Genomic DNA, 27528 nt, shown 5'->3' on the forward strand with positions numbered 1-27528 from the left:
TCTTTGGCCAGATATTACAGAAGAACCAAAGCTTAAAAACCCTACTAGAAGAGATCCACAGGTTTTGCAATACCATGGTTAATCAGTGTTAGTAAAGAACTTTCTGGAGGAAAAAATAGCCAGCTACAATCAATATTATCAACTGCGTTTTCTTTCATCAAGTCCCTGCCAATAATACTCTCCGTTTTGTTTTCAGGGTTAAATTAAGCACTTTTGTAGTTCTGCTGGGGACAGCCAAGCAATTATTGCTTTACAGTTCAGTCCTTCCAGGTTTGATTTTATCTGGGCTTTGTTTTATGGCTGACTCCATTCTGTATTAAAAGAGCAGTTGAAGCTGATGACCTTTCCCAGGCTTATCCATATTTAAGATAGTGGGAAGAAGTGACTGAGAAAGGCATTTAATTAATAGGATTTTATGGAGGATTGAGAACAAAGCTGGAATGCAAGAGTAAGTGCAAACCCAGACACAAAACAGAGGGATGATGTCTAGAATAAAATTACTGAAGATAAATAAAATCTCTTTTATAGAGAAGAATTTGATGTGTTTTGTTGTTTTCTTTTTCCAAACCATGATGCACAACACCTCACTTTTATGTGTTTGATGAAGAGCTTCATAAAGAAATATTAGTTAAGGCAGAGAAGAAGAGGCTTAGCAGGAGAGAGGACCCATTTAAAGAGTAAATGTTAAAACACTCAGGTAAACAGATTCTTTTGGAACGAAGAAAGGATCTGCCAAAGTTTTTTGTGGCTCAAGCTTAGAAATATGTATTTCATATTTTGTTTTTATATAATACTGTCTCTCCAAAAAGAAGAAGAAGAAGAAGAAGGAGAAGGAGAAGGAGAAGGAGAAGGAGAAGGAGAAGGAGAAGGAGAAGGAGAAGGAGAAGGAGAAGGAGAAGGAGAAGGAGAAGGAGAAGGAGAAAGAAGGAGAAGAGCTGGTGAGAAAGAGCTTGCTTCAGTTGCTGACAGGACATGCTGACAAGAATGGGAATATGCTACGGGAAGAAACAGATAATTTCGAGAAATACAGTCTAAGATATTAGCTTAATTGTACAGCACAACCCAAAGAGGAAGATAATACACTTAGGAACTGCTAACAGAATTTTCTCATTTAATTAAGGTTATCATCAGTGGGAACTCATGAGAAAGGGAAAGACATGAACATTATGAAAGTACCAATGAGCAAGCAGAAGAAACCTTTGTGAAGTTTCTTTCAAGTGCATTTCTAGCCTTCAAATTGCTTAGAGGGTATGAAAATGCGACTCTCCAGTGCTTATACATCAGAATAACTTCTTTTTAATATCTCATTATCTTTCTGGTGCTTCATTCATGTGTCACAGCCTTTATATGTTGATTGTGAAGTTAATATATCCCTCTCTTTGTTAACTTCAGTTGGGAAATTGAGATAAATTTACTGTTAAGTAACTGAAGGGAGAGAATTAAGAAAAATAGGAAAAGCTTGAAGGAAAAAAAATGAAGAAAGTATAGCAGCTAGCAGGTCAGGTCTGCACTTTCACTCAGCCTGTGTGAACCACGTAAGATTGATTCAAAAGAGTAAATGACTCAAAAAATGCAGGTGACACTGTTATATTAACTTCTTGTGAGGTTAAATTGCTCCTCTGAGTTTTGAATTTTGCTTACAGAAGGGATTTAAGTGTATTTTTTACATTTCTCAACAACTACCTCTTTCTGAGTGTTGTAAAAGAGCAGAACCTGCTGTTCTAGTAAACAAAATACTCTAGAATTTAATTTCAAAGTTTCCCCCACAGCCAATCTTGGGGCTGTCCAAGACATAATAAATATGAAGCAATAGAATTTAAGTGCCTGGTTATCATAGTTTAATCTCAGATGACAACTAAGTACCAGGCAGCTGCCTGCTCACTCCATGCCCTCTGGCCTGCTGTGGTGGGAAGGAGAATCAGAAAAAGGTAAAACCTGTGGGTTGAGATTAAAACAGTTTAATAATTGAAATAAAGTAAATTACAATAATAGCAACATTTAAAATGATGACAAAAGGAAGGGAACAAAAAGAAAGAGAGGCATAAACCCCAAGCAAACCAAGTGATGCACAATAAAATTGCTCACCGCCTGCTGAACAGTGCCCAGCTGGTCCCTGAGCAGCAGTCGAGCAACAATTAAAACATCAGCGTGTTATCAACATTATTTTCATCCTAAATCCAAAACAGTAGTGTACCAGCTGCAAAGAATAATTAAGTCTATTCCAGCTGAAGCCAGGCCACTGGTATTCCTTTGTTATGTCAATTCTCCAGCTCGACACGGGTCCTTCACCTGTTTTTGCTGAAACTGGCATTTGTGTGAAAGGCAAACTGGTTGCTTCTGGCTGGCTGGGGTCAGCGGTGGTGCTGGAGCAGCACAGCCACAAGAGGCGGCGGCAGCACTTTCCCCACTGCTGGCGGATGATTATGTGCCCGTGTGACTCAGGAGAGTGGGGATGAGAGGCAGCACAGGCACATCAAACATAACCCTCCTTCCGTGAGAAGCGGTGCTCCAACTGCCGCTTCTTATTCATCCTGCACTAGCAGAGGGTGCTGCAGAAACAAATAAAAGCAGCCAGAAAGCTAATCGATAGGAACAAATTCTATCTGCATTTATTTTGGGAATTATTTGGGCTCCCATGAAGCACGAGGTTTCTCTACACCTCTGACAGATAGTTATCAAACTGTCTTGTGCACAGTCAACACCATCACAGAAGCAAACAATTTAAGAGCCCTTTCTATTTGTTTCATAACTTTATTTTTGGAACAAAATTAGAACTTTGTCAGCCTGAAAACAGCACAATGAAACCAAGATCATTACTCTTTCTCTGCTTGGTGAAAGCTTTATGGCTCACACAGCATGTCTAATCCTTTATGTCCTGTCGCTATGATGCATCTAATGAATAATCTCCCTTTCTCCTCTATAATTCACTTGACAGCCAAATAATGTATTTTTTAAATCACACAATTTCTTAAGCAATGTTTTGTCTCCCTTATGCTCACCATACATTTGCAGTTAAAATCTCTTCTCTGTATGAGTACCCTCTCTCCCCACCCAAATACTCCCCTGCCTCCCCAACACTGCCAATCAGCCACTTGTCTACCTCCAAAAAGCACTTTTGCTGGCAGCCTTGCTGCTTGCTCCAGCTTTTTCTTCTGAGGCAGGACAAACCTTCTCCAGAAATTCTGTCTGCAGACTGACACCTGCAGCCTAATGGAATAAAGAAAAAAACATAATAATTCTCTTTCTTGTGTAGCCCGTGTTCAGCAGAACTGAATGCCTGCAGGGTACAGTGACCAGCGGTGAAGAATAGTGCTAGAAGTTTAAAAGAAGAATATTCAAGTCTTCTCAGAGAACCAACAGCTTTCTTCTACTACAGGTACTGGTGTAACTAAGAGGGATTGGTTTGGGATTTTATGGGCCAGTTGCAGAGAGAACAATTCCTGTGAAGATTGCTTTAAATCAGTCACTTGGCAAAGCGTCCCAAGGATGAGCAAGATTTATTACCTTCACCTTGAGGCGGATATATAAATGGTCTTAGTTACCGACAGCACACAGATTTGTAACTGTGGGATTTGAAGGGTCGTATATCCCGCTTCCCATCATCTCCACTCACAACATAAAGTTTGGCAGGAAAACTCCAAAAATTAGTAAAGACTGAAATATAGTGGAGAGCCAGGGGTATCCTAAATTCATTGAAACAGAGAGATGTAAATTACAGAAACCTGTACCAAAATCTGCTTTGAGTATAGGGGAGAAGCAACCCTGCCCACAAATTGTCCTCACAAGACCACACACACATCAGCTGGGCAAGTTAATAGCAGTGTAAGACTATACAGTAACTACTCACAAATAATTCTAAATAGTCTCAGATGCCAATTTTAAAATGCACAGTTATCTGGGGTAGCTTTGGGTGAGAAAGGAAAGAAGGTAAAAACTAAAGAGAAATGGATCAAATTTAGGAAGGAAATTTTTGACTACTGAGAATATTTCTTGACACTGAAGTACCCAGGTCTGAGGCTTTAGTCAGGTTCATATATGTTGAAATGAGCAGATATAGAGCATCCAACACATTTGCAGGTGGAGCAATGTATCCACTGAGAGTGGAGCTGCAGAGGGTCATGTCTCTGGGACTCCAGATGGAGGCTCATAGCTGACCCCTACTCTCTGTGTATGCACACCTTTAGTTGCACAAAATGGTACATTCTACTGTCTTAAATTAACTTTCTGAATGTTGATTTCCTCTCCAGCTGGAGAGACAGTCTCTCACTACAAAAACTTCAAACGATAACTTTCACACAGACCCCTGACAGCACCGAGCCTTTTCTCAAGCACAGGAGGCTGCCAAGACAAGCACAAGTTCAGCTCTCCAAAGGTCCTTGGCAAGAGCTCAGCGGCCCATCTTCACCACCACAGCTGCAAGAGACAGTGCTGCCTTGAAGGAAAACACACCTGAGAGACCAAACAGTCCTTCATCCCCTCTCAATGTGATTCAGCAGCTCCACCTCAAAAGTGTGTTAGAATGGAGATGAGGGGAAAGAAGAGAAAGAAAGGAAAATGTATTGAAAATTTACTGTAACATATCTACATTAATATTACTTGTAATATACTCATATGTAGTACCCCTTCTCATGCTCAGGGCCATTTAATAAAGCTCTAGAAATTGTGCATTAGAGTGGATGTTCAAAGAGAAAAACATTTATACCCCACTCTCTACAATTCTGGTGTGCCACTGGCAGCCTGGGAAGCTTTTCCCCTCTTAGTACAACTTCTGACATACAATGTTTTGGACTCCAAAACACACACCTGACTCTCCCAGCACATTTTAATCAAAGCTCTGCCCATCTTAGCCATAGCCTTGTTGAACAGAAGCAAGATTTTACGCCTTTATTTGGGCTGGAGGAAATGCTGTAATTAGGTTTTCACCATCAATTAATGGCAGGAAAGCCACTTTTCCCTACTGTGTCACCTTTCCCTCTTTCTGTCATTCATTGGGTGATGCTGGGAGAGGTTTGCAATCAGTAACTTGAGGTGTCAAGAGCACTTCAACAAATCCTGGAGTTCCACAGTGCCACTGCAAAGCCATGAGAGCCTGTGTCCTGCCACATCCATTAGATGCAGGTATATGTTGGCAGGCCAAGAGCTCTTCTGGCAGCAGGTTCACGGCAAGTGTTAGCAAAGCTCCTCAGTCCTGAAGGGCACATCCATTAAATAAAGATATATGTGCTTCCTTCTTCTTACACTATACCCAGAATCCAAATCACACAGTTTTATCACAAATGTAGTAAGAGCTGATATTTCTCTTAAGGTTCCATTTAATTTTCAAAGTACATTTCATTTTTTTTAATGTTCCCCAAAAACTTCTGTCAAGTCCAGTCCTACAATGCTCAGCAAAAGAAGGCAGATAAAGGAAATATTTTTATTCCTGTTAATGAATCTGGGGGGCTGACATACATTTCCTGAATGCCTGAAGACACCAAAGATTAATGAGAAAGAGAGGACAAATAAATCATAAGTCTTGTACTTTATAAATAATAACAAAGTTTTGAAGAACTTTCTATTCCTCATTTCAGCAAGATTAATTCCCAGCTCTGGCTGGAGGACTGTCCTGCTTGAGTGGTGATTTTTTTTTTCTGCAGGGAAGATGGAAGAGAAGGAAGAATAGGAAGAGAGGAGAAAAGAGGAGACAGTGAAATAGATTCCAGGTTTAATTTCCGAAAATTTTTGTTAACCTTGGCAAAAAAAGGGTTGAGAAGGTGCTATCAGTGAATTTCTTTTCCGTTCCCCTGTTTGAGACCTTTCCCTGAATCACTAAAAGCCCTGTGGACACAATATGTCTGACGAGGAGGCTGAAGTAGTTTCTCCCAACAGTTGTCTGGGGCTGGGGCCGAGTGACATGCCCCACTCCAGGGACTGCACTGCAGAGACTCCCCAAAGCCATGACCCAACCTGCTTCACGCCTCTGCACTGTGCAGCCCTGAAAAGCGACAGGGGAGGCCTGAGGGTTTGTAGCCACCCTGGCCCAATGCAAGGCTGGCTCTGTGGAGCAGAGCTCCACACACCAGCTTGGACATGGACACTCCAGAGCTGCCCCTGTGCTGCCACACTGAGCCCACCACCATCACCGTGGGCTGGCATTGCAGGCAGAGAGCTGGCTGTAAGGTCTCACCCACAGCACCTATAGAAACCAGCAGAACAGCCTTACACCCCTCTATGTCACATCCCTCCAGTATTTCTAAGGATAAAGGACTGGGAAAACCACTTTGTTTCCATTTTAAAATTTCAGAGGTTTTCTTGGGAACAGCTCTCCTTTCTCCCACTCCAGTGCTGTACAAGAGAAATATGGAAGCAGGGCACAGGATGGCACTAGTGAGAAAAGGCTCCCACTGTGATCTTTGTGAAAAACAGTCAGGTTTAGATGGGTTATTAGCACCCAAAATACTACAGCCAACATGTATTTCATCTGGAAGTCCCTTCAAGGTTCATGCAACCGCCTTGGAGTTGCAAGCAGGCACTCTGCTTAAACAGAGCTACAGCTGACCTTGGCAGAGAAAGATCCATGTGCACAAAATTTCTGCTGGCCTGTGACCATGGTCACAGGTGCAACTGGAAGAAAGTCATTCACAATCCCCTCCAGGAGACTGCTGCAAGAGGAGCTCCACAGCCACCCTTGCTGCTGCACCTCCCAACAGATGCTCTTTCTTTAACAACAATTTTATTTTCCACTGCTGAATGGCTTAAGTCACCCGTGTAAGCTGAGACCTGTTTGCCAGTTTGTGTATTCATGTTGTCTCTTGGCTTTCTCCCTCATTTTTCAGTGTCTTTTACTCCTTCTTGCAGTTTCAATGTCCTATGTGTAGCAATTTATATACTGGACAGTGAGGCATGTAACAGTTTCCCTTCTCCACTGTTTCCTGATTTATACAATGGCCTTTTCCATGGTTGCCCTGTGATTTATATATCTCTTTTTTTAAACTTCCAATACTTGACAGTGACAGAACACATTATTGTACCTGTCACTGTTTTTTAAACAAGATGCAAATTACTGGTAAGCAGATGCTGCAATACTGAAATTCATGGAATCACAGAATATTCTGAGTTGGAAGGGATCCACGGGGAACATGAAAGTTCAGCTCCTGGCCCTGCACAGGACACCCCAAGAGTCACATCATGTGCCTGAGAGTGTTGTTCAAATGCTTCTTGAGCTCTGTCAGGCTTGGTGCTGTGACCACTGCCCTGGGGAACCTCTTCCAGTGCCCAAACACCCCCTGGGTAAAAAACCTTTCCCAAATATCCAACCAAAACCTTCCCTGACGTAGGTTCCTGCCATTCTCTCAAGGTAATTCATCCTTCACTCCCTTTCTTGAAGAGAAAACAGGGGGAAAAACACAGGAATAATTTTGCACCTGGAAAACAGGTGCAAAATCCTCTGCTTCTTTCCAAATACTGTTTTAGTATGTGGTGTGAAGCCATGTCTGTGACCCAGCCTTACCACGGACAGCATGGCAAGTGTTTGGACATGATATCAGCTAGAACCAAGGATTTTGTGTTTCTGATGTGCATCCCATTTTCTCTCTTTATTTGCCTTTTTTCTCTATTTCTTAGACAGAGATCTAGACTGAAATTGGGAAGAGCTCCACTCTACAAAAGTGCAGTCACAATATGGAGGAGTCCAGTGTGAGATTTAGATCTAGGAAGTTCTAAATATTTTGTCATATTCAAAAATAAAACCAAAAAGTGTTTGTATAATAAATATTTTCACAAAGAACAAATAGTAAGCACTAAACAATAACTCAAACAATGAATATGAAACAAGAACTAATGTCTGGAAACTAGAGCCAGGCAAATCTGAATTAGAAATTAGATGTACATTTTTAAACTTCAAGTGTGATTAATCACTGCAACTTAAAGTCTTTCCAAAAGACAGGCTTGAGTTAGACTCAATGTCTTGGGCTCCCCAGAAAAATAATTGGATTAAATTCTACTTTCACCTGATCATCAGAATATCCCCTCTGGTCCTAACTGACAATGTCTGCATTAATTGAGTCAGATAGAACAGAGCTTTCATCAAGACAACTTCAACATTGCATTGTTCTATTAAACCATTGGGGTGTTTGCTGCCTTTTCTGCCAGCTGCACGTTGACTTTTTTAGGATCTGGGTTCCTACGGCAGGCAGTATATCTTCTTTCACAAAGCTGTCCAAATTGTGTAGCTGTCCTTAGGGCTATGAGTACTGCTCTAGTCAGAGGTAAAAGTTTTGATTAAAACTCTGAACTTCCAGCCCTATGTGATGAAGGAAAACCATGAGATTTTATATTGCACGTTGGTCATTAGGAAAAGTATTTCCAGTTCATTCTGCAAGCAATCTCCAGCGAAATTGTGTAGCTGCTCAAAACCATTTTGCAAAATCACTGACACAGACATTTCTTTATATTTCATGACATTTTATTGGTCCTGTTACACTAGGACTTACTTCTCTCTACAGTGCCCAAGAGGCAGTTTTCAGTCGGTAATGGCTATTTTCTTGGTCCCTTCTACAACTACATCAAATAAAATTCCAGTTTTATTTCCCATGTTCTGTACAAGCAGGACAGTTTACAACTCAGCTGAAGCAAATCTAGTTGCTTAGTTCCACTTTCAATGTTCAGCAAGAAAATCTTTTCCTTAAAGCAGTCATTATTTATTAGGGACATGTTTATTCTGTTTTTGAGAGGTCAACATGTCTTTTGTACTTAAAATATTCCCCAAAGAAGGGGGATTCTTAGGTGACCATATATCTGCCAGTGGATAAGAAGTTCTGTTACTATATCTGAAAAAAATAATAGCAGTGTAAGACTCCATGTTGTGTTCTCAGGTACCGAGAGATCTTGGGTTTTCCATTGATCTTAAAAACATCAAAAACCTGACCATGTTTTAAGGCTTGATGCAAGAGGCATACACTAAGCAGTCATTAGTCTTCTGTTAATTACCAGATTGTGGAGGAATTCAGACGTGCTCAGTAAAGATGGAGGAGAAATCTCTGATCCCTCCTCACATCATTTTGCTGATTTTGGTAGAGCTGTTTTTAATTAATTAAGTGAAAGGAGCCCCTTTAAGGTTCCCACCATAAAATCTCACTTGATTCCTCATAAATAATGTCTCTAGAGCTCATTCATAGTAATAAAAATATATAGGGTGCTGATTAAAACTCTTGTAATTTATGTGCATTAAAACCTCAATTGAAAGACGTATTAAGGGGCAAAATTCTTTGACCATGACACTCTAGTTTGCATTTCATTGCAAACTAAAGTTTTAGGAGCTGGGATTGCCATGTACTAGCAAAGAACAATAAAACTCAATGGCATGATTTTCCTATCCTTCTATGTTGGGAGCGAATTTTTCCCTGGGGGTAAAAAAAAAAAAAAAAAAAAAAAAAAAAAAAAAAAAAAAAAAAAAAAAAAAAAGGCAGTGATACTATTTTCCATAGATTTGCAAAGAGGTTGTCAAGGCAAGGTTCAGAAGGGCAAATAGTGCACCTCAGTGTTCGTGATGATGATTCAGAGATTCAGATGGCCACCACAGTTATTTTTAAAGCAAAGACTCACTCTTCTGGTTCATGTCAAAAGTCTGAAAGGGAAGGAAATCGCAAACTCCACAACCAGCCCCATGGAGGGTCCTACATCCCATCAAGCTCCTCCTGTCCTAATGATAATGAGCACAGGGATGCTCAGCACTTTCTGAGATGGGAACCTGATGTCTTAGAAGAACAGCCCTTTTTCCAATGTATCTTTCAAAGCAATCACTTTTCACAGTCTGAAGAAGCATTTCACATGTTTTTGCCTGTTCTGACAGTTCAGGAGTAGCCCACAGCATGCAGGAGCAAAAACCCTGCATTAAAAATATCAGAGCCAGAGGTGGTATTTCACATATCAAGGGCTGAGGTGGCCGACTGTCTGAATGGCAAAAGCAGCACAAAATTCCATGTAAGGTTCTGTGACTGCTTCTCCCCTGGCATAATTCAGTTTTTTATACTACTTTGTTTAACTGATAGACCTTGATCTGTGCCTTTCATAATTTCCCTGCACTCAGGTTAAGGATATATTTTCAGTTCAAATGTCCCTGGGTTGGAACAAGCAATGCTAAGAACAGAAGTGGGATTTCAGAGCAAGCATTTGGACAAACACAGGACTCCTGTGCTGCTGCCTGTAGCAGAGCAAAATTCCTTTTTTTCTGTACACAAGCAGAACCCTCAAAGGCACAAAGCTGCCGAGGACAGAAAACCATTTTTAATGGCTTCAGTAGCTGTAAACAGTATTATCTGCTAAGTTTAATGATTAACTATTTCCTTCCCGTTTGTTCAAAGGAAGACAAATGCAGAAAGTGGAAATGCAGCCAGACTGTTCCATCAGAGCGCACTTCATGCAGCTAGCGCTGTAAATGCATTCCACGTTAGCTGAGAGCTCATCTCGGGAAGGCCGCTAAGAGCAGCAGTCAGCTCTCACAAAACAAACCACAACAGAACAAAAGGCGCCACCATCTTTTCCTTTATTACAGAACATTCCTGGTGAGCCACACTCTGAGCTCCAGAACATTAACGCTTCTGCTGCACAAGGCGATTTCCATCCCACAGCCCCTAACTGTAATCCTACAGCCAGGGCACATCTTGTACCCAGCACAGCATTCACTGGGCTGAAATAAAGCCATCCACCTACCCAAGCAGCGTCAGTCACTTCTTCATTTCCTCTGAATGAGGTGCTTTCACATTGACCTGCCTTCAACCCATCTGAGTCAGAGCCCCCTTCATGTTTGTAAGGCTTAAATGAGTCTGTTTGGTGTGAGTTTCACTACCCACAAAGTTACGGGCTTCATGTTTTATAGTGAGATTGAAATTAAACTTTTCCATGCCAGTAACAGTTCCTGTCAACACAAGGCCATACTATCCATTTCTCTCCTGTGCACCTCCCCTCTTAAACTCTCTACAGAGCAATTCATGACGATGATATACCAGGCTTTCTTCCCAAACAAGCACAGAACTGAAAGAAATCTTTGCATGGTCAATGTAGTGGAGAGGGAAGATTTGTAAAATCCAATTATAATTAGAGGCAGAAACATTTCTATTCAAGATTTTTATTCCTGATGTCAATCAAGAGTGATGAGATTTGAATAAAGAAGGCTCCATCAGATTAAAATCACTCAGTGCAGTGAAGTGCTGTCTGTGCCAGGTTTTAGGGAGTAGCAGAAGATCCTTCTTCACCAGCACCCATATACATCTCTGAGGGCTGAGCCATGATGTGCCATTCCATCCTCTGCAGCATTTCCCTGACTGGACAGAGGTCTCCTGAGGAACTAAAACCCCTGAAACAACCCCTGAAATCAAACAGAAATCTCCAAAGGCTGCAGAAGCCTGACACTGTGTTCATCCTGAACACACTTCCAGACCAAGATGAACTTCCAGCTAACCCAGTCTTTGGGATGAAGAGGAATATAAATTTTAAGGCATTAAGACAGGTCTCCTGTCCTTCCCAAATGCCATTTCTCGCTATAGTTGGTCCCCTCTCCCCTGCCCTCCTCACCTCTGTGGAACACCAGCCACCAGCTCCTCAGGTACCTTCTACTGGTGCACATTTTCTTGCAGTGCTGGCTCTGAACATACAAACAAAACCCTCTGATCCAGGGGATGGGTGTGCTTAACCTAAGGTGTTGAAGATGATTTACTCTGCAGATGTCACTGGGAACTATTCATGTGTTTCTGAATTAAGCCTGTGATGACAGGCTTTGCTGGATAAGGGCCCAAGCTCCTGGTGTTTTCGGGATGAAGCCTGAAATTTGGCAGATTTTACTGTTGCAAATAAACAATGCCAACAGCAAGAGGAGGCTTTCAAACTCTTTTACTGGGAATTGACTTAAAATAGATTTATTCAGCAGGACTGAGAAAGCACTGCATCACTAGCCATTTGGGACAATACTGCTTAGCAAACACATATGGTACGATATTGAAATTCCAGTTATTCAACCCCGAAATTTTAGTCCAAAAAGCCAGTACGATTTTGGGCTCAGTTAGAATTTTCTTTATTAGTTTTTAATTTCAAAGTTAACTGTCATCATAAAGCAGGAACACAATTTTGCTGTAGATTTCCCTGGGGATCCTTGCCTTCAGCCAGCTATGCTCAGAAAAAAGAGGGTACAGGACTTTTCACTGCATGTGTGGGAACAGGCTGGAAGTAGAATTACAAATCACACCTGGGCAATCTTTAGCCCCAGGTCTCCCATAAGATGCATCAAAAAACGCTGTGAAAGCAACCCACTTGCCTTTGAGAAATTGCTGAACTGTTGGTGCACTGTAGATGCAAGCAAGCAGAATTTCTTATGACCTACGGTCGCATTTATATCCCTTTTTATTTCACCGGTGTATTTATTTTTTGCAGTTATCCGCTTTCTTTCAGGGTGAAGGGACAACAATCATTACTTGCTGTCTTTTACATTTGAGATGTTTTCATGGATCCAGGATAATTGCTTCCTTTCAGAGTGCTAAGGTAAAAACTGTGTAACAATTAATGTAAAAGGGGAGGTTTGATTGAGTTTCCAGTGTCACAATATTGTTCTCAATAGTATTGACAACGCTGAAGGCCATAAGCCATTAATACCACAGAATTTAATATCAGAGTCAAGGAGCTAGCTTATAGCTATCACACCTCTGCTGGGAAATGATACTGAAAGGTGCTTTATTGCAGAGGATTTGAGAGGCAGAGGAAGAGGCAGTGGAAGAGGCAAACACAGCTTCTAGCAAAGCTTTGCTGCTCCATAGAAGACAGGTTTGTGCACAAGTACCAGATAGGAGCCATGGGGATGTGGATGTAGTGTCATGTTACCAGGCAGGAAGCATGGCAGTAAACAATAAATCTCTTTTTCATATCTCAATCTCCTAGCAGCAGCAATTGAAGAGGCAGTTGCTAAAGACTCAAGTTTCTTTCTAATAGAAATTAATCTTCTAATTCTTCTGAGTTGTCTTATCATCAAGAAAATGCTGATTAAAGAGGCTGGGAAAAGAGCACAAAAGAGGAGATCAATCTGCAGAGATAAGAAACTAAAGATCAATATGACAAAGTGTAGATGTGCCTCTCCTGAAAATGACAATATGATCGTTCAGCCAACATCACTCCCCCATTTCTGAGCTTTCCCATTGTGTTTCACTGAGCTAGAACAGCTCATGGACTGAATTTGACAGCAAGACTCTTCCCTACTCAAGAACATTTGCACCTCCCTCCCAGACTTCTAAGCACAGAGCTGTCTTCTTGTTGTTCAGGAAGGGGCTAGAGTGTGGCATTTAAAAAAACCTATCTAATAGCCTCTTTTTTCTCCTTTAGGATATTTTTATGCTTCTTAATCAAGCAAGAAAAAAACAAACAAACAAACAAAAAACATACTTCCAGTGGATCTGAAAGACAAATCATTAGTTTAAATGTACAGAGCAGGGTCTGCCTTGAAATGAACATCCACGGCAATTGCTGTATTTTAAAAGCTCCCCAAGTTGCAGGCTTAATATGAAGCAGTTCTCAGCAGAATGTCTTTTACTGCCTTTCCAAATAACAGCCTACCCGTAAGTATAGATCTTCTGGATATTCTCAGTGTAAAAGATCAATTGCAGAACAGGCAGCTTGATGTTTGCAATCTGGCTTTTAGTAAACATTTCTCTTTCTCGTCCTCAGTTGGAAAATTCCTGCTGGGTTCTGAACAGCAGAGACCTTGAGGAGCTTTCATGTTGGTAAATTATAACAGACGTAACTTTTTTCTTTTTTTTTTTTTTTTTTTTCCCACTGATAAGGATGTTCTAGCAAAATCATCCCTAGCCTTTCTTCCTAAATGCATTCCTCAGCCAGCTCACAAAAGTTACTTGAGTTCCAAAAGTCAATATTGCTATAAAAAGAGCGTGGATATGTAACACCCCTTTTAGTGGTGATTGGAAAGAAATACCGTGTGTGACTGAGGTCTGTATGCTATCTAGCTTAAAATACCTGATGATGTTTTGGAGCACTTTAGCCATTAAATTCAGTTTACTGGCATTGCAGATATCACTTTATATAACACACTTCAGACTCCACCTCACAGTCAGTCCAGCTTTTTGTTCTCATTCTTCCTATTGAAAGACTGTTTAGAAATTTGATTATTTTAAATAGCTAGGAATATTCTCAAATATTCTCTCAGTGCATTCATAGGCAATATATACTCATTTGCTTTTGTGCCAAAGTTATTTTTTAGCTTAAACATATCTTTTCTTTCCCTGACCTTCATCCCTCTGATTCATGTATTCACCAGTCCTAAGAAACCCAGTGTTACTTAAATATGATGTAGCCTAGAAGAATCCTAAGGTCAAGCAGTCCCTGGGACTCATAACTCCTACAACTGTTAAATAATGAACTTCTTGGCTACATGTCTACCAGCTATGCACTTCCAGTGTGTATGTTGTGTGTGTGTGTGTGTGAGAGAGAGAGAGACCTGGGCATATACACTGGGAGCTCATAATTATTCAACTCTCAATTGATAAAATCCAGGCACTCATCTCCTCGATCATTTCCAGCTGATTTATAGATTTATTTTGCTGTTAGGTTGAATCCCATGACACAGGTTACCACAGGCTGCAGTTAAGGTGATGATTTATGTTCTCTTTATTGCAACAGCCCCTTTAAACTTCAGCACTTGATCAGAGATGAGAGAATTTGCTTCACGGGATTAATACACAACAGTACCACTGTAGTAGTACACAACCTTCTTCAAGACCAGAACTGCACAGTTCCAGAGACATTCCATACTTGCCGAATGTACTCACTCAGTCCAGAGCAAAAGGAATGTTCTGCAGTCCCAAACCAGGGCAAATTGTGACTGGGTCACCAGGAGTCCAATCCTTCTGAAGTGTCATCAGAATAACTGGAATTTTCTTTGTCTGAATCATGAGTTAAATCAGGAAAGCCAAATTTTAGGAAGACTAAACTCTGACAAATGTAATGTTTTCTTACTTGAGGGTAAGCATGATGCAGGTGTGATCCCACAGGTACACCCTGCAAAGTCCAGCCAACTGGTTCATCCCACAGCACAGACCCTGTTCTGGCAAGAATTCTCACCAGCTCAAACAGAACATCTCAGTATGTCCAAGACCCACCAAAAGTCGTCAGCCAATGCTGAGAGGTCTTTCCTTCTGCTGGAAAATACTCAAAATCATCTAGAATCATCCCTAGATTGTTCCATTCTTCTAGATGAACAAAAACCTAAGATGCGACAATTATCTTTTAGTACAGAGAGACAAACTGAGTGGTTGGGATGAAAGTCAGAAACATGGTTTGTAAGGAAAAAGAAAAAATAAAATCAACATATTTTGCTTGGAAAACATGTCTTCTTCCCCCCTTATTTCTGTTCCCTACAGTATTTGGATCATTTTTACTCATGAGAAAGGATGCAGACACAGGAAATTTCCTCTAGAAAATTGAACATACCTTTTCTAATAATACTTCATACTGGAGAAGAATCTCCCTCACTTAGTGTATACCAGTTCCCTAAAGCAAAAAACTCTGAAAGCAGCACACTGAAATCACGTAAAATAAATAATAACGTGTGATTTCTTGCCCGAGATTGTTCTGCTGCCTTCCCCAGCCCAGCCCACAAAAAACCAGCTATTTGATTTCTGTATTATACACTGCCTGTTGCTTGTCAGCAGGAAAAATTCAGAGTACTAAAAATGCTTACTGCTTTGAGAGCAATAATAAAATGTGTGCTTGCCTTCAGATTAGCTATCACTGTTTTTCCTGCAGAGAACGAGAGAAATATAGAGGTGAAATTCCATGTTGTTATGTATAAAATAGTCTTTAAAGAAGTGCCTGGGGAGTTATATTGTATTGATATTAATGTGTCTTATGCAGCTAAATCCCTGCTCACTACTTATAAAACATAAAAGATATGAAATCTAGAATCTTGATCATAAAACACAAATTAAATCAACACTGTCAACTTCAGAGAGCATGAATATAATTCACTTCATTAGAAAATAATAAGCCATGCTGGCACTTGGACAGAAATGAAGCCTGCTTGCTAGAACACATTTTTTCACAGCACTTTCCCCTTTTATCACTATCAGTGTGACAAGGTCTGCCCAGTACCATGGTTCTCACACCAGCAGGATTCTCTTTTATTTCCTTCATGGATGGTGGGAAGCTTGCCATGATTTCTTTGCAGCTCCAATAGAGCTATGATAACGCATCAAAATAAAAGCCGTTCTATTTTGGAATATTTCTCAGCCTAGGGAGAAAATTGGGACCAAGGTCAGCAGGGTAAGCAAGGCAACTGGAAGAGAAATTATTGGATCAAGGTGATGCAATATATCAGCTCATAACTGGTGAGAAATCCATGTTTTCTAAGCCTGACTCAGATGGCCTGGCTGTTAGGCCAGGAGTAAGGAGCTGTGGATGGCACATGGGCTGGACCATGGGCTGGACCTGACACAGAGTCACTGTAAAATGGGACTGGCTCCATCCTGAGATACAGCCAAGAGTCCCAGGGAAGCCAGCAGCCCCTGCGTGCCAGCGGGACGCGACACTCGGCCACCCGGAGGCTGCTCGTTTCCATGTGGGACAAATCCCACATCTCCCAACCTCCATTAACCCACTGAACTTCTGACTAAGAAAATTAAAATACACTTTGGCAAGTGCTGCTCAAAAACTTTCCAACCTCTGCACTAGACCATGCCTAACTCAAAGTCAACACATCTGCAACGGGACTGTGCAGCCGGAGGGAAATCTTTTGAGAGGACTCTAAGCCTGAGCTTCCAGAAAACTTTCAAAGTCTCTGCTCCTTTCTATTCTCCATCCCTGCCTCCTGCACTTCTCCCAGGTGCATAGCTACAGAGGTGGTCCCTCAAGCACAGAGCACCCCCACTACTTACTCCACTTCTGCAGTGTCCACTCTCAGGCACCTGTCATCCCACTCTTCCTTTGTGTTCACCCCATTCCTTACCTAAGCAATTTCTGACCTGAAGCACGCCGCGTAGTTTGGTTTCAATATCATGTGTTCTTCACTGTGCATTTTTATTTCCTATGTTTCCACTGATGCATTTTCACTAGATAAGTGCTTGTTAAATGCTAAATCAATACCCCAGTGCTCTAAAACCAAAGTGAGAGCACTGGACACACTACACCTACAATGCATTAAAGCCACTGTAACAAGTTTAATCACTTTGCAGCACTTTAACTGCTCCTTCGTGAGGTGAGTACAAAACGCTGCCAAACAGCTTCATTTCATTTTCCTCTAGTGCCCAGGTGAATATGGGCGGTGGCCATCTCTAAAAATTGGAAAATGGGAAGCTGAAGTTCATTTCCAGGCTAAGACCAGAGATGAAAATTACTCTGGTCCTGAGTGTTTTCCCTAGCACATTTTTGCATGCTCAGTGGCACAGAAATTGTCCTTCTTTCATAAGATGCACAAAGAATGTTATGGTATTACATGTGAAACACCGTTTATAAGGCCATAAATAACAGAAAGTTTTAATCTGAAAAAGTCTTTTAAAAGCCTCGACTTAGCAAATTGGAATTTTACTTTTTTTTTTTTTTTTAAGCTTGATACATTTCCCCATTTGCTTACTGCACTTGTAACAAGAATGGACAGCTGTAAAAGAGAGCCCTCCTCACCATGATGTTCTCTTCACCTTCTGCTTCCTAGCAGGAGCTTAGAATTTGTTCTAAAAATGGTATGTTGCTTTCCATGTATGTGCCTGATACCTGCACAGGAACCAAAGCAAAGTCCTCAGCAATACACTTCCACTCCACACATCCTCGAGAACAAACCAAGTTGTGTGAAGTTGTTTAAATCACAAGTGCAACCTGTTTATAAAAAGCTTACCAGGATAAATGACCTTAGAGGAACATCTGCCAGCACCTACCTGAAAGGAACAAGTGGGACAAATCCAGGGCAGAAGGGACATTTTAATTTGTTTGGTGGTAACTGACAGGTGTAATCAGCACACAATTGCTCTCTGAAACATCTCACCCGAGAAAGAAAATCTAACAGGTCAAGGGGGTTGCCAATATTTTCTTTGATGTTGTGATCAAATGCTGCCTGTCCTGAACTTCTGTAAAGCCTCAGCCTGATGGAGTGAGTGTCAGCTTAGCTGACTTCATTTCGGTGCCATTGGCTGGAGAGATTTGCAGGAGCTGCAGCCACAGGCTCTGTCAAATATATACAATTCATCTTCAAATGGCATGAAAAAGGTGTTTGCCATTTCACAGCTTTGATTCATAAATTCCTCGTGCTTTTTAAATTCCTTGGCTTTTATGTCAACAGGATAAAGTAGGCTTTCCTGTCTTGAAACTCCGTCTGCCCAGCAGCCCCATTTCCAGACCCACATTCCTGTGCTTTCCTTTGAGCGTGGAGGGAGGGTGGGCAGGGTGACCTTTGCCATGTTCCCCAGCCTAGCTGGGTTAAACACTCACCTGTCAAATGCAGGAAGGGATGTGACATGTAAGGAGGCCCCATCCCCATGAATTGTTTCCCCAGTGGCATCACGAGATTCAGGGCTGCCGGCTCCCAGACAGACATTCCTCCTCCACTTTTCACCACGCTCTGCTGCAGCAAGGCAAGTGCTTCTGGGAACAGGCTGGGGACTGGATCCCAGCTGAAAGTAGCCCTTCAAAAATAGCAATTTTTAAACTGAATCATTTTCCAAATCACACTCTAAAATTACTTCCCTTCCTGGCAAGCTCCCTGCAGCTCATCGGTACACAGGCAAGCATGGACTTGGAGGATGCAGATTTCTCAGGAGCTGCACCAATCCCATTCTGCAGGTTTCTGCATCTGTCTGTTCATCACCCCCCTCTGCACTGTGAAGCTCAACCACAGAATACAGGGGCCACATCTCTAACCTTAACAGAGAGATTTACTGGGCTCTTCTTCTTTCCTCCAAATGCTTGTAAAGAGAAATGGCAGGTTACAGAACCGCCTAACTCGCCTTTCAGTCCTTTCAAAATCTGAGCTGTTCACTTGGAGAGCTGAAGGATGCTGACATCTCCTGAAAGGCCAGGCCCTGGTTAGGCTGAACAAGGTGAGATCCAAAGAAAATCTGGTAACTCATTTGTTGTCTAATAATCTACAGGAATTCAACAGTGGGTTGTGCATTCAGAAATTATCCTTTGCACGGTCTCAGAAATATTAAAGAGCTGCATCCTCCTGAGTGGTAGAATAGTAGCTTTCCATTACTGAAATGTATTAAAAATCCCTTGCATGCCGAGCCACTGACTGAGATTTCCCCGCGCAAAGCAAGAATAGAAAACAAATCAGCAAAACGAATGCAGGAAGAGCACAAGCCACCAGAGTGGAAGGTTTTCCCATAAAAAAGCGAGATTTCATTCCAAAAATTGTGAGGAAAGTAAGTCATGTGAACACAGAGCTACCCGCACAAGATGCAGGGCGCCTGCGGCTTCCATCGGCAGCACAGGCAAGAGGGAACACATTAATGTGCTCAGGATGCTCGGAGCACTAGGCAGAATCAGGCCCTCTGAAATCGGCTGTTCATCAGATTTAAATTGAATGTAATTGGCAGCGCTAATTAGATCATTCTCTCGCAGCGAGAGCAGTGGAAGTGAGAAAGTGGCAGTTAGATCACTGAGCCTCAGGAAAAATAAAAACAAAAGGCCATTGCATATTCATAAATTAACAGGAAGAATGAAGGAATCTCTGGTTTAGACAGCGATTGCTTCCTGTGTCTCTTAAACCTGTGGAAATATTCTCTTAGTGAAACCATGTCTTTGGTTAACAATACTGTTTCCCTGCAGCTTAGTATCCCCTAGAAGTTTGACCTAGCAACCCAAAACCTGCACTAGCTGACTCCTACAACTCACCCTGACTTGATTTTGTGTTCGGGAGTACAAGAAACGGTTCCCAAAGGATTCTCAAGTTTATCTCATCAGCTCCTTCAGCTCTGCTCCCATGAAAGCCAGAGTGCTACTGGCAGAGCAATGGGGGCTTACAGAGCCCAGCTACCCCAAAACAGCTTCATGCCAAGACTCCACATGGACCACCTGCTAATCAGCACATCAAATGTCTTCATTTCCAATCAAATTGTCTGCAACAGGCAACTCATGGCTTCAAGACCAGTAACAAGCCTGTCTGTTTTCTCTCTCCCCTCCCCAAATGTTCATCCTGATAGAGAGAGAAGACACATGAACACAAAAGGCCATCTGGGTCAGGGGACTGGTCTTCGGCTTCAAAACTTCAAAAGTGCCTGGGGAGGGTGAGGAGACACTAGTAACATCTGAATTCCATGGAAACACACACTCATCCCCAAATACTTTGTAGTTAGTATACTTTTCACTGTCTCAATCTGTCATCACACTAAGTCAGGCACTGAGAAGAACACTCTATCCTAAAGTATCCAGATTTCTAACTTAAAAACTCGGCATATTCCTTTCTGCTGTGCACTGTGACTGAAACACTTGCTCACAATGCTACCAAGGCTCTGATTGCATAGACTACCTATTACCCCATCAATTTCTTTTAATTAGAAGATAATAACAAAGAGACTGTTCCCTGAAATCCAGTAGGAGATACAAGTGAAGAAGAGCACCATCTCATTACCTTAGCAGCTTGTCAAGCACCCAGGCTCACCATAAGGCTACTCACTGCAAAATAACTTCCTTGATACAGGTTACAGACAAAACCTAATTTATACAGCCCATACTGGGCGGTATGGAGAGCAACACAAAACCATCTGCACATTAACTCCAGCTGCAGGAGCAGTTACAAATCTATTTGTCTTTGGTCACTTCCAAGGTAGAAAATACGTCCAGCTACCACAAACAAGCTGTACATTTCAGGTCAGGGACTGCATGGCTTGTTTACCTTCAGATTGTATGAGACACTTCCAAATAACTACTTGAGACATTTCCATGCCAATGTAGTGGTAAAAAGCTCCTGAACGATGTAGTTGGTATTTTTTCTTGGCAAATATTTGCTATAAAGTCAATGAGGAGGTGAAGCTTGTACTGTAACCAAGAACAGAAATGTGGAGGTCTTGGTATTCCTGAAGTCAAAAAAAAGCAGTCTTGCTATTTTGCTTGTGAGTCACACAGTGAAACCATGGTTGAGAATTCAGAGGATTTCAGCCACAAAAAAAAACCCCAAACAAAAATAAAATAAAACAAAACAACAACAACACCACCACACACACACACAACCCTTAAAAAACCCTAAAAAAAACTAAAAAAAAAAACCAAAAAGCCCCACACAACTATTCCCTTGAATGGAATAACAGTAACTGGTCTTTTTCAGGTTTAAAATACCATTTTAAACTTTATTCTTTAATAAAGAGATGTGATGTTTAGCAGTACAACTTCTTTGCCGACAATGGTTTAATTAAACATTTAATGAGCCCATCTCATTTCTTTGCATGAGTTTCAATTTCAGCAGCCAAGCTAATAATGTAAACACCATATTTTGGTTATTAAAATAATTTCTTTCACAAACACTGACCTCCTGACAAACCAAATGGCTGGTGCCATGCATACAATACTCCCACAGCTCAGGGATCTAATTTTAGCATAAAGCACAATTTACAGCTGACCATCAGCTTTTAAAAAAATTCTAGGCAAACGGTTTTGAACACAGTCATTGGGTTTTCACCCAATCCTTCAAGATTTCATTCAATTATTCGAGAAACTGTAGAAACACATCCTTCATTTAACCTTATAACAGCCTTTAAGAGTGTTACCCAAGCAGGGGCCCAGCAGCAGCTTCAGGATGTTTCCTCAAACTCTCATATCTGGATCAGAGCAACCAAAACCATGACCTTCCTTTAAGCCACAGCTCTGGAGGATTTTTTAGCTAGCTAATGGAGTTTTTCCAGGAGCTAGTTACTTTGGAAAGGATGAAACACTTTCAGTGGGACTTTAATGAAAAAAAATAACTTTCCCCCCCCTAGCTTTTTAACAAAAAAAAAAAACAAAAACCCTGAAGTATTTCTGCAAAACGGTGACAAATTTTCAAGGCTCGAAGTAAAAAAATCTTAGTGAAATGAGTAGTCAAAACATTTTGAAAATCTGTCAACAGCTCAAATTCTTAGAAACCATGATTGGGTGATGCTGGAAATGCAATCTTGTCCATGCTGAAGCAGCTAAACCATGTCCTTTGCTGCTTCAGCTGAGATTTTTTTCTTCACGGAAAGTTACTGGTAGGCTTTCATATCTATGATGTGATTCCTCAAGCTATTCAGCATCCCACCAGCATCATCCTATCCCAGGCAGGACATCTCCAAAGAGGCCACCGCAAACTCCAGAGCCAGTCAGCTTCTACTGCTTGGAAACTGTCCTGTTACCCAAGGAATTGGCCAATTTTTCACTCCCCATCTAGGAGCCAACCAACACCCAGGAGGGGACAATGCATGGCATGGTGAGGTACGAGTTACACAAACTTTGCTAACTGGCTTCTCACTGAAAACATCAGGGGCCTATCACAGTAGGTGAAATTGCTGAGAATTCCAGAGAACTGAACCTCCATTTTTTTAATGTTCCCAACAGGAAAGTAAAAAACAGCAACAAAAACAACCAACCAAACAAACAACAAAAAAACCCATCTTATTTCCCCTGCAAAAAAAAAAAGCACCAGGAATCTAAACTGTGATACCCATCTGCAGCAACAAAAATCCTGCAAATTCAGGTAAATTAGTTTAGGTTTACATCATCTGACACATTGGATTGCACATCATCATTCCTGGATTACCACAGTGGAAATTATTTCTAACTATAGTCATTGACACTAAATGGCCCATTTCTTGACCATCCATGGGAGACTTTCCACTCATATCAATGGCCTTTTGATTAGATCTGATATACTTTCCCAATGTTTTTCTGCTTCTTGTGTCCTCGAGATCTGCTACTGCTTTCCACAGCTATTGGGCTTGTAATTTACCGGTTTAATTTTTTTGTATTTTTATTCAGTTTTAGTATTTATAATGGGACATAACTGACACTTTGAAATAGGAGCCACATTTTTTTCCTAAGTGTTGCACATAGTATTGGTTGCCTTGAGTGCAATAGGAGATCAGAAATCTTCTTTGATACTTTTAGACACTTTCCTTTCCTCTATTGAACAAAGTGCTTCAGCACAAAAGCAATAATGGCAAAACCCCAAAGTTTAGACATGTTAGTGGCTATCAAAACTTTGATTAGAGTGATACTTTGACTAGAGTACTTTGTAAACTAATTAATTGCATTTTATGTGTGGCCTGTTCCTCAGGACAAGTGTAAACCCAAGCCATTTTCTTTGCCTGACAAGTATGAACAGTCTCTTAGAAAGGGAGGAAGTTCTCCTGCTATTGATGTGGCCAAGAGATAACTGCCAATAATGTGAAATCTCATGGCAAGGCAAAATCTCTCAGATCCAAAATTAGAAACAAATGTGTGAAACTGTGGAGAAGTTCCAGTGATAGCAAATAGCCTCTTCCTAAAAGACATCATGAAGCTATCAAGAGGCAGCAAATATTTTCCCGTAGAGAGAAAAAAAAAGAAAAAAAAAAGAAAAAAAACCAACCACCAAAAAAACCCCCCAAAACCAACCAAACAAAAAACCCCCACCCGAACCTAGGCTAAAAAAAGACCCATAAACCAGGGCACAAGCTCCCATCCCAGTGAGACTGACACTGGCAACTGTAAATTGTGGGGAGCGTTTCCTCCTCCAAGCCCAGATCTTTCCTACACATGTTATCAACCCCTACACATATGTTTGCAGGACTGGCATTGCTCCCATCCTCTTTGCAATATTTTTTCAGCGAGAATTCTCATTTTATTTAAAAAATACGAATGTAATTATTTACTTCAAGTCTCCCAGGAAAGGACTGCAGTTCCTACTGCAGCATAACAGATAAGAAAGGCTACAGTGTTTGTTCCAAGGCAAACAGCGAAGACAGAATCCAACACTTAAAGGCGGGGAGGGGGGGGAATCACCTTTCAGACACTAGCTAAGATTAAATGGGCATTTGGCACCAAACCCAAAATGCATAATTTTCTTGGGTCTACCTCTGTGGAGTCAGATCAGAAACAGCGATTCGTGCACCTAGAAATGGCTGAAATTAAGTAATTAGCGCTCCACCGACCACCACCAACTCCCTCAAAAACACCCTGTTGGCACCGGGCGTAGAGGAAAGGTTTTGAAGCCAAACCACCCCCGCAGCGGCCAAGGCGCATCCCACACACGGCGAGCGACCGGCGCGTTCGCCGCGTCCCCCCTGCCCGGCCGGTGCCGCGGTGGGAGCGGAGAAGCGAGGAGAAGGGAAGAGAAGCGGGGTGCGGCGGGCAGGGCAGGGCAGGGCAGGGCAGGGCAGGGCAGGGCAGGGCAGGGCGGCCCCGTCCCGCCCCATCCCTCCCCCGGGCCGGGCGCGGCGGCCCCCCGGGGGCGCGGCAGCGGCGGCTCCAGCGGCCCGGCCCGGGCGGGCGGCGGCAGCGGGGCTGCGGGAGCCTCCCCGCCGGGGATGCGGCTCCCCGGGGGACGCGCCGCACGCTCCCGCCTTCCGCCCGCCGTCGACCGGGCGCCGCGCGGAGCCTCCGCCTCCGCCTCCCCGCGGCGTCTCCCCCGCGGCGGGGCCGCCGCCGCCGCCCCGCATGGCCAGAGCGAGCCGGCCGGTGCGCGCCGCCGAGCCCGCGCCGCAGCAGCCCGCGGCCCCGGGGGCGCGGGGCGTCGGGCCGAGGGCGGGCGGGCGAGAACAACGGCCCCGGGGCGCCGCCGCCGCCAGCCGGGCGGGCGGCCCCGCCGGGGGATGACTCAGAGCCGCGGCCCCTGCAGCGAAGCCGCCGCCGCCGCCGCGCCGGGCTCCGCGCGGCGCCGCCCCATGCCCGCGCCCCCCGCCGGGGGCCGCCCGCCGCCCGCCGCGCCCGCCGCGCCGCGCACCGGATGATGCCCCCGCGGGGGGCGGTGGGCTCCTGCCGCCGGCGGCGCCTGGCGCCCCTCAACGAGGACAACGGGCGGTTCCTGCTGCTGGCCGCCCTCATCGCGGCGTACCTGAGCGCCGGCGCCACCGTCTTCTCGGCCCTCGAGAGCCCGTCGGAGGCGGCGGCGCAGCTCCGCTGGAACCGGACCCTCCACAACTTCAGCCGCATCTTCAACATCAGCCTGCCGGAGCTGCGCGCCTTCCTGCGGAGCTACGAGGCGGCCATGGCCGCGGGCGTCCGCGTCGACGCCCTGCGGCCCCGCTGGGACTTCCCCGGCGCCTTCTACTTCGTGGGCACCGTCGTCTCCACCATAGGTGAGCGCCGCGCCGACGGCCCCGCGGCGCAGACCCGCCCGTCCGGGGGATGCCGCTGCCCCGGCCCCGTCGTTATAGCGACCAAAGTTTGGGGCGAGGCGCCGCCGCGTCGCTGTGGCAACCGGCGCTTCGCGGCGCGTCCGGGTCCCTCTGTCCCCGCCGACCTCCCGTCCCGGGGGTCGCGGTCCCACCCCCCGCCCCCCCCCCTGCACGGAGCCGGGGACCGGCGCTGCCCCCGCCCCGCAGCGCTCCGGGCTCCCGCGGGCTGGCAGGAGCGCCGGCCGTCGCGGCTGCGGGAGCCCCGTCCTTCCCCAGCAAACTTCTGCCGCCGGCGGCTCGGCTTCTCCGTTCCGCCGGCCCGAAGGAGCGAACGGCGCTGGCTGCTGCCCGCGTAGCGCTGCCTGCGCCGGGATGCGCCCGCCGGGCTAATGGCTCGGTACCGGGAGAGGCGGCGCGGGGGCCGGCGTAGCGGGCTGGTGGAGATGCTGAGCGAGAGCCAGGCTTTCGCCGGGCCGTTCAACTTGGTACCGGCTTTAACTGCTGGAAAAGTTAGGATGCGTATCTGTTTAAAGAAGCGAGGCGCACGAAGTCGTGTGTCTTCCAGCTGTCTTCTGAGTGTATCGCTGCGGCCAGCTGCAGTTTTTCATGTCCCATAGGTGTTTAGGAAGAGCAGTGTTTTGTAATGTGAATGATGAGTTTTGGTGGGAGGATTTTTTTTTTTTTTTTTTTTTAACTCTGTGGCTCTGTACTACTCTTGGACTATTGCCTGAGAAACCCTGTCCCTGAACACAAGATCTTAGTGGTCGTAACTCTGCCAGTTTTTAAGTTTTGTAAGAGGACAGGTGTCTTCTGAGCATAGATGTCATGTTTTCCCTTTATTGTAGAGGAAGAAACTCACAATTCATTGTTGCGTTTGCATTCATTCGGTGTGGAAAATGTTTTATCAATAATGACTAATCCATATAATGGAGTCGTGATGGTGAGTACAGCAGTGTTGTCAGGTATTGTTACTTTGCATTGAAAAAGCCAGTTAACTTGTGCTTTGCAATTACATGTGGTATACCAGTCATTAAAACACCATTTTAATTAAGCATTAAGCTTTCTTCATCACTGGAACATATATTTAAAAGAGATCATTTTGACGGATCAGAATGAATGAACAAAAAAGCCAATGTTTTAACAAGTCCATTCTTTCTTTACACCTGCTGTGGGAAACAGAAATCTTCAGGTGATATGTAGACACATTGCTTCCCTGCCACCTCTAGCTTCTCCTCTCTGAGGTTATTGAAATGTGAAGTGTTTCCTCTTACCTTGCATTTGTTTCCATCTCTACTTCATTGCCCCATCTGCAGTCATTTGTACCTGTGTAGAGGGACTGAGGAACTCAGCAGGGGGTTTTGCCTGGTCTTGATGTGTGTAAATGGCAGAACTAAGAGTTGTGTTTCTCATATTCCTGTAGCACCGACCAAGGACAGTGCTCTCTCCTTAGAGTCGCTAATGTCACATCTCACATGTGAGGTGGGGGCTGAAGGCTGTTTTTTTGATGTGCAACAAAGGCCGGATTCTGACAAGTGTTCCCCAAGTCGTGCCTTCACTTGGAATGCTACTGCCAGTGCTGGCTCCTGGATTCCTTACAGTACTTGGTGTGAGTTCAGAGAGCTGTAGAGCAAGGCTTTGCTCTGAGGAGATGCAGCAGAAGGTGGCTGGAAGTGAGGCTGAGCTGTGCCTGAGCTGCTGTGCTGGGGGTGCCAAACTGCATACAGAGCCTGGCAGGAGCAGTGTCTGCTGGAGTACCAGCATCCCGAGGCTGCCGCGCGCCATCCGGGCTTGGCTTTTACCAGCTACGTGTACAGCTCCTGCAGATGAAGGGGAGCTGCTGCCCCCACCTCAGCGCTTCTCTTTGTGTGCCTCTTCAAGCTGCTGCAGCTCCTAGAGGCAAAACCCACCGTGAGCTCAGCTGCAGCAGGGTTTCTTCCACCACACAGTTGTATTCGGTTATTTTTGGCACTTCCACCCAGCAAAAGCAAAAAACCCCAATGAACTGACTAGCTGTCCCACTAAAACACGACGCTGTGCTCTTAGTCAAATGTACACAAAGCTGTTTGGCTCATGGTCCCAGCACGGGAGAAACCAAATGGTGGGGCAGCGAGATGTCACCTGGGTGAGCAGTTCCAAAGCCGTTCTTTCAAGGTCCATTGTTTCCCTCCCAGCCAGCTCAGTTATGTATCTACCCACCTGGGCTACCTTTGATTCCACTATCAGCTCCCACACCACGTTATCCTGG

The 27528-nt window shown here is 44.0% G+C and overlaps 1 protein-coding gene and 1 long non-coding RNA gene across 2 annotated transcripts in view; one reads left to right on the top strand and one right to left on the bottom strand.

Moving 5' to 3' along the window:
* LOC120750715 (uncharacterized) overlaps positions 1-25023 on the bottom strand; it is a 56767-nt gene extending 31744 nt beyond the window's left edge. Inside the window, exon 1 of the long non-coding RNA XR_005700116.2 lies at positions 25001-25023. This is a non-coding gene — a long non-coding RNA (uncharacterized LOC120750715). The remainder of the gene's footprint in view (positions 1-25000) is intronic.
* Positions 24893-27528, top strand: part of KCNK12 (potassium two pore domain channel subfamily K member 12) — a 31222-nt gene continuing 28586 nt past the window's right edge. The window contains exon 1 of the mRNA XM_040059672.2: positions 24893-25244. Coding sequence (XP_039915606.1) covers positions 24893-25244 — 352 coding nt within the window. The remainder of the gene's footprint in view (positions 25245-27528) is intronic.

Source organism: Hirundo rustica, chromosome 3, assembly GCF_015227805.2.
Source record: "Hirundo rustica isolate bHirRus1 chromosome 3, bHirRus1.pri.v3, whole genome shotgun sequence".
NCBI classification, from domain to species: domain Eukaryota; kingdom Metazoa; phylum Chordata; class Aves; order Passeriformes; family Hirundinidae; genus Hirundo; species Hirundo rustica.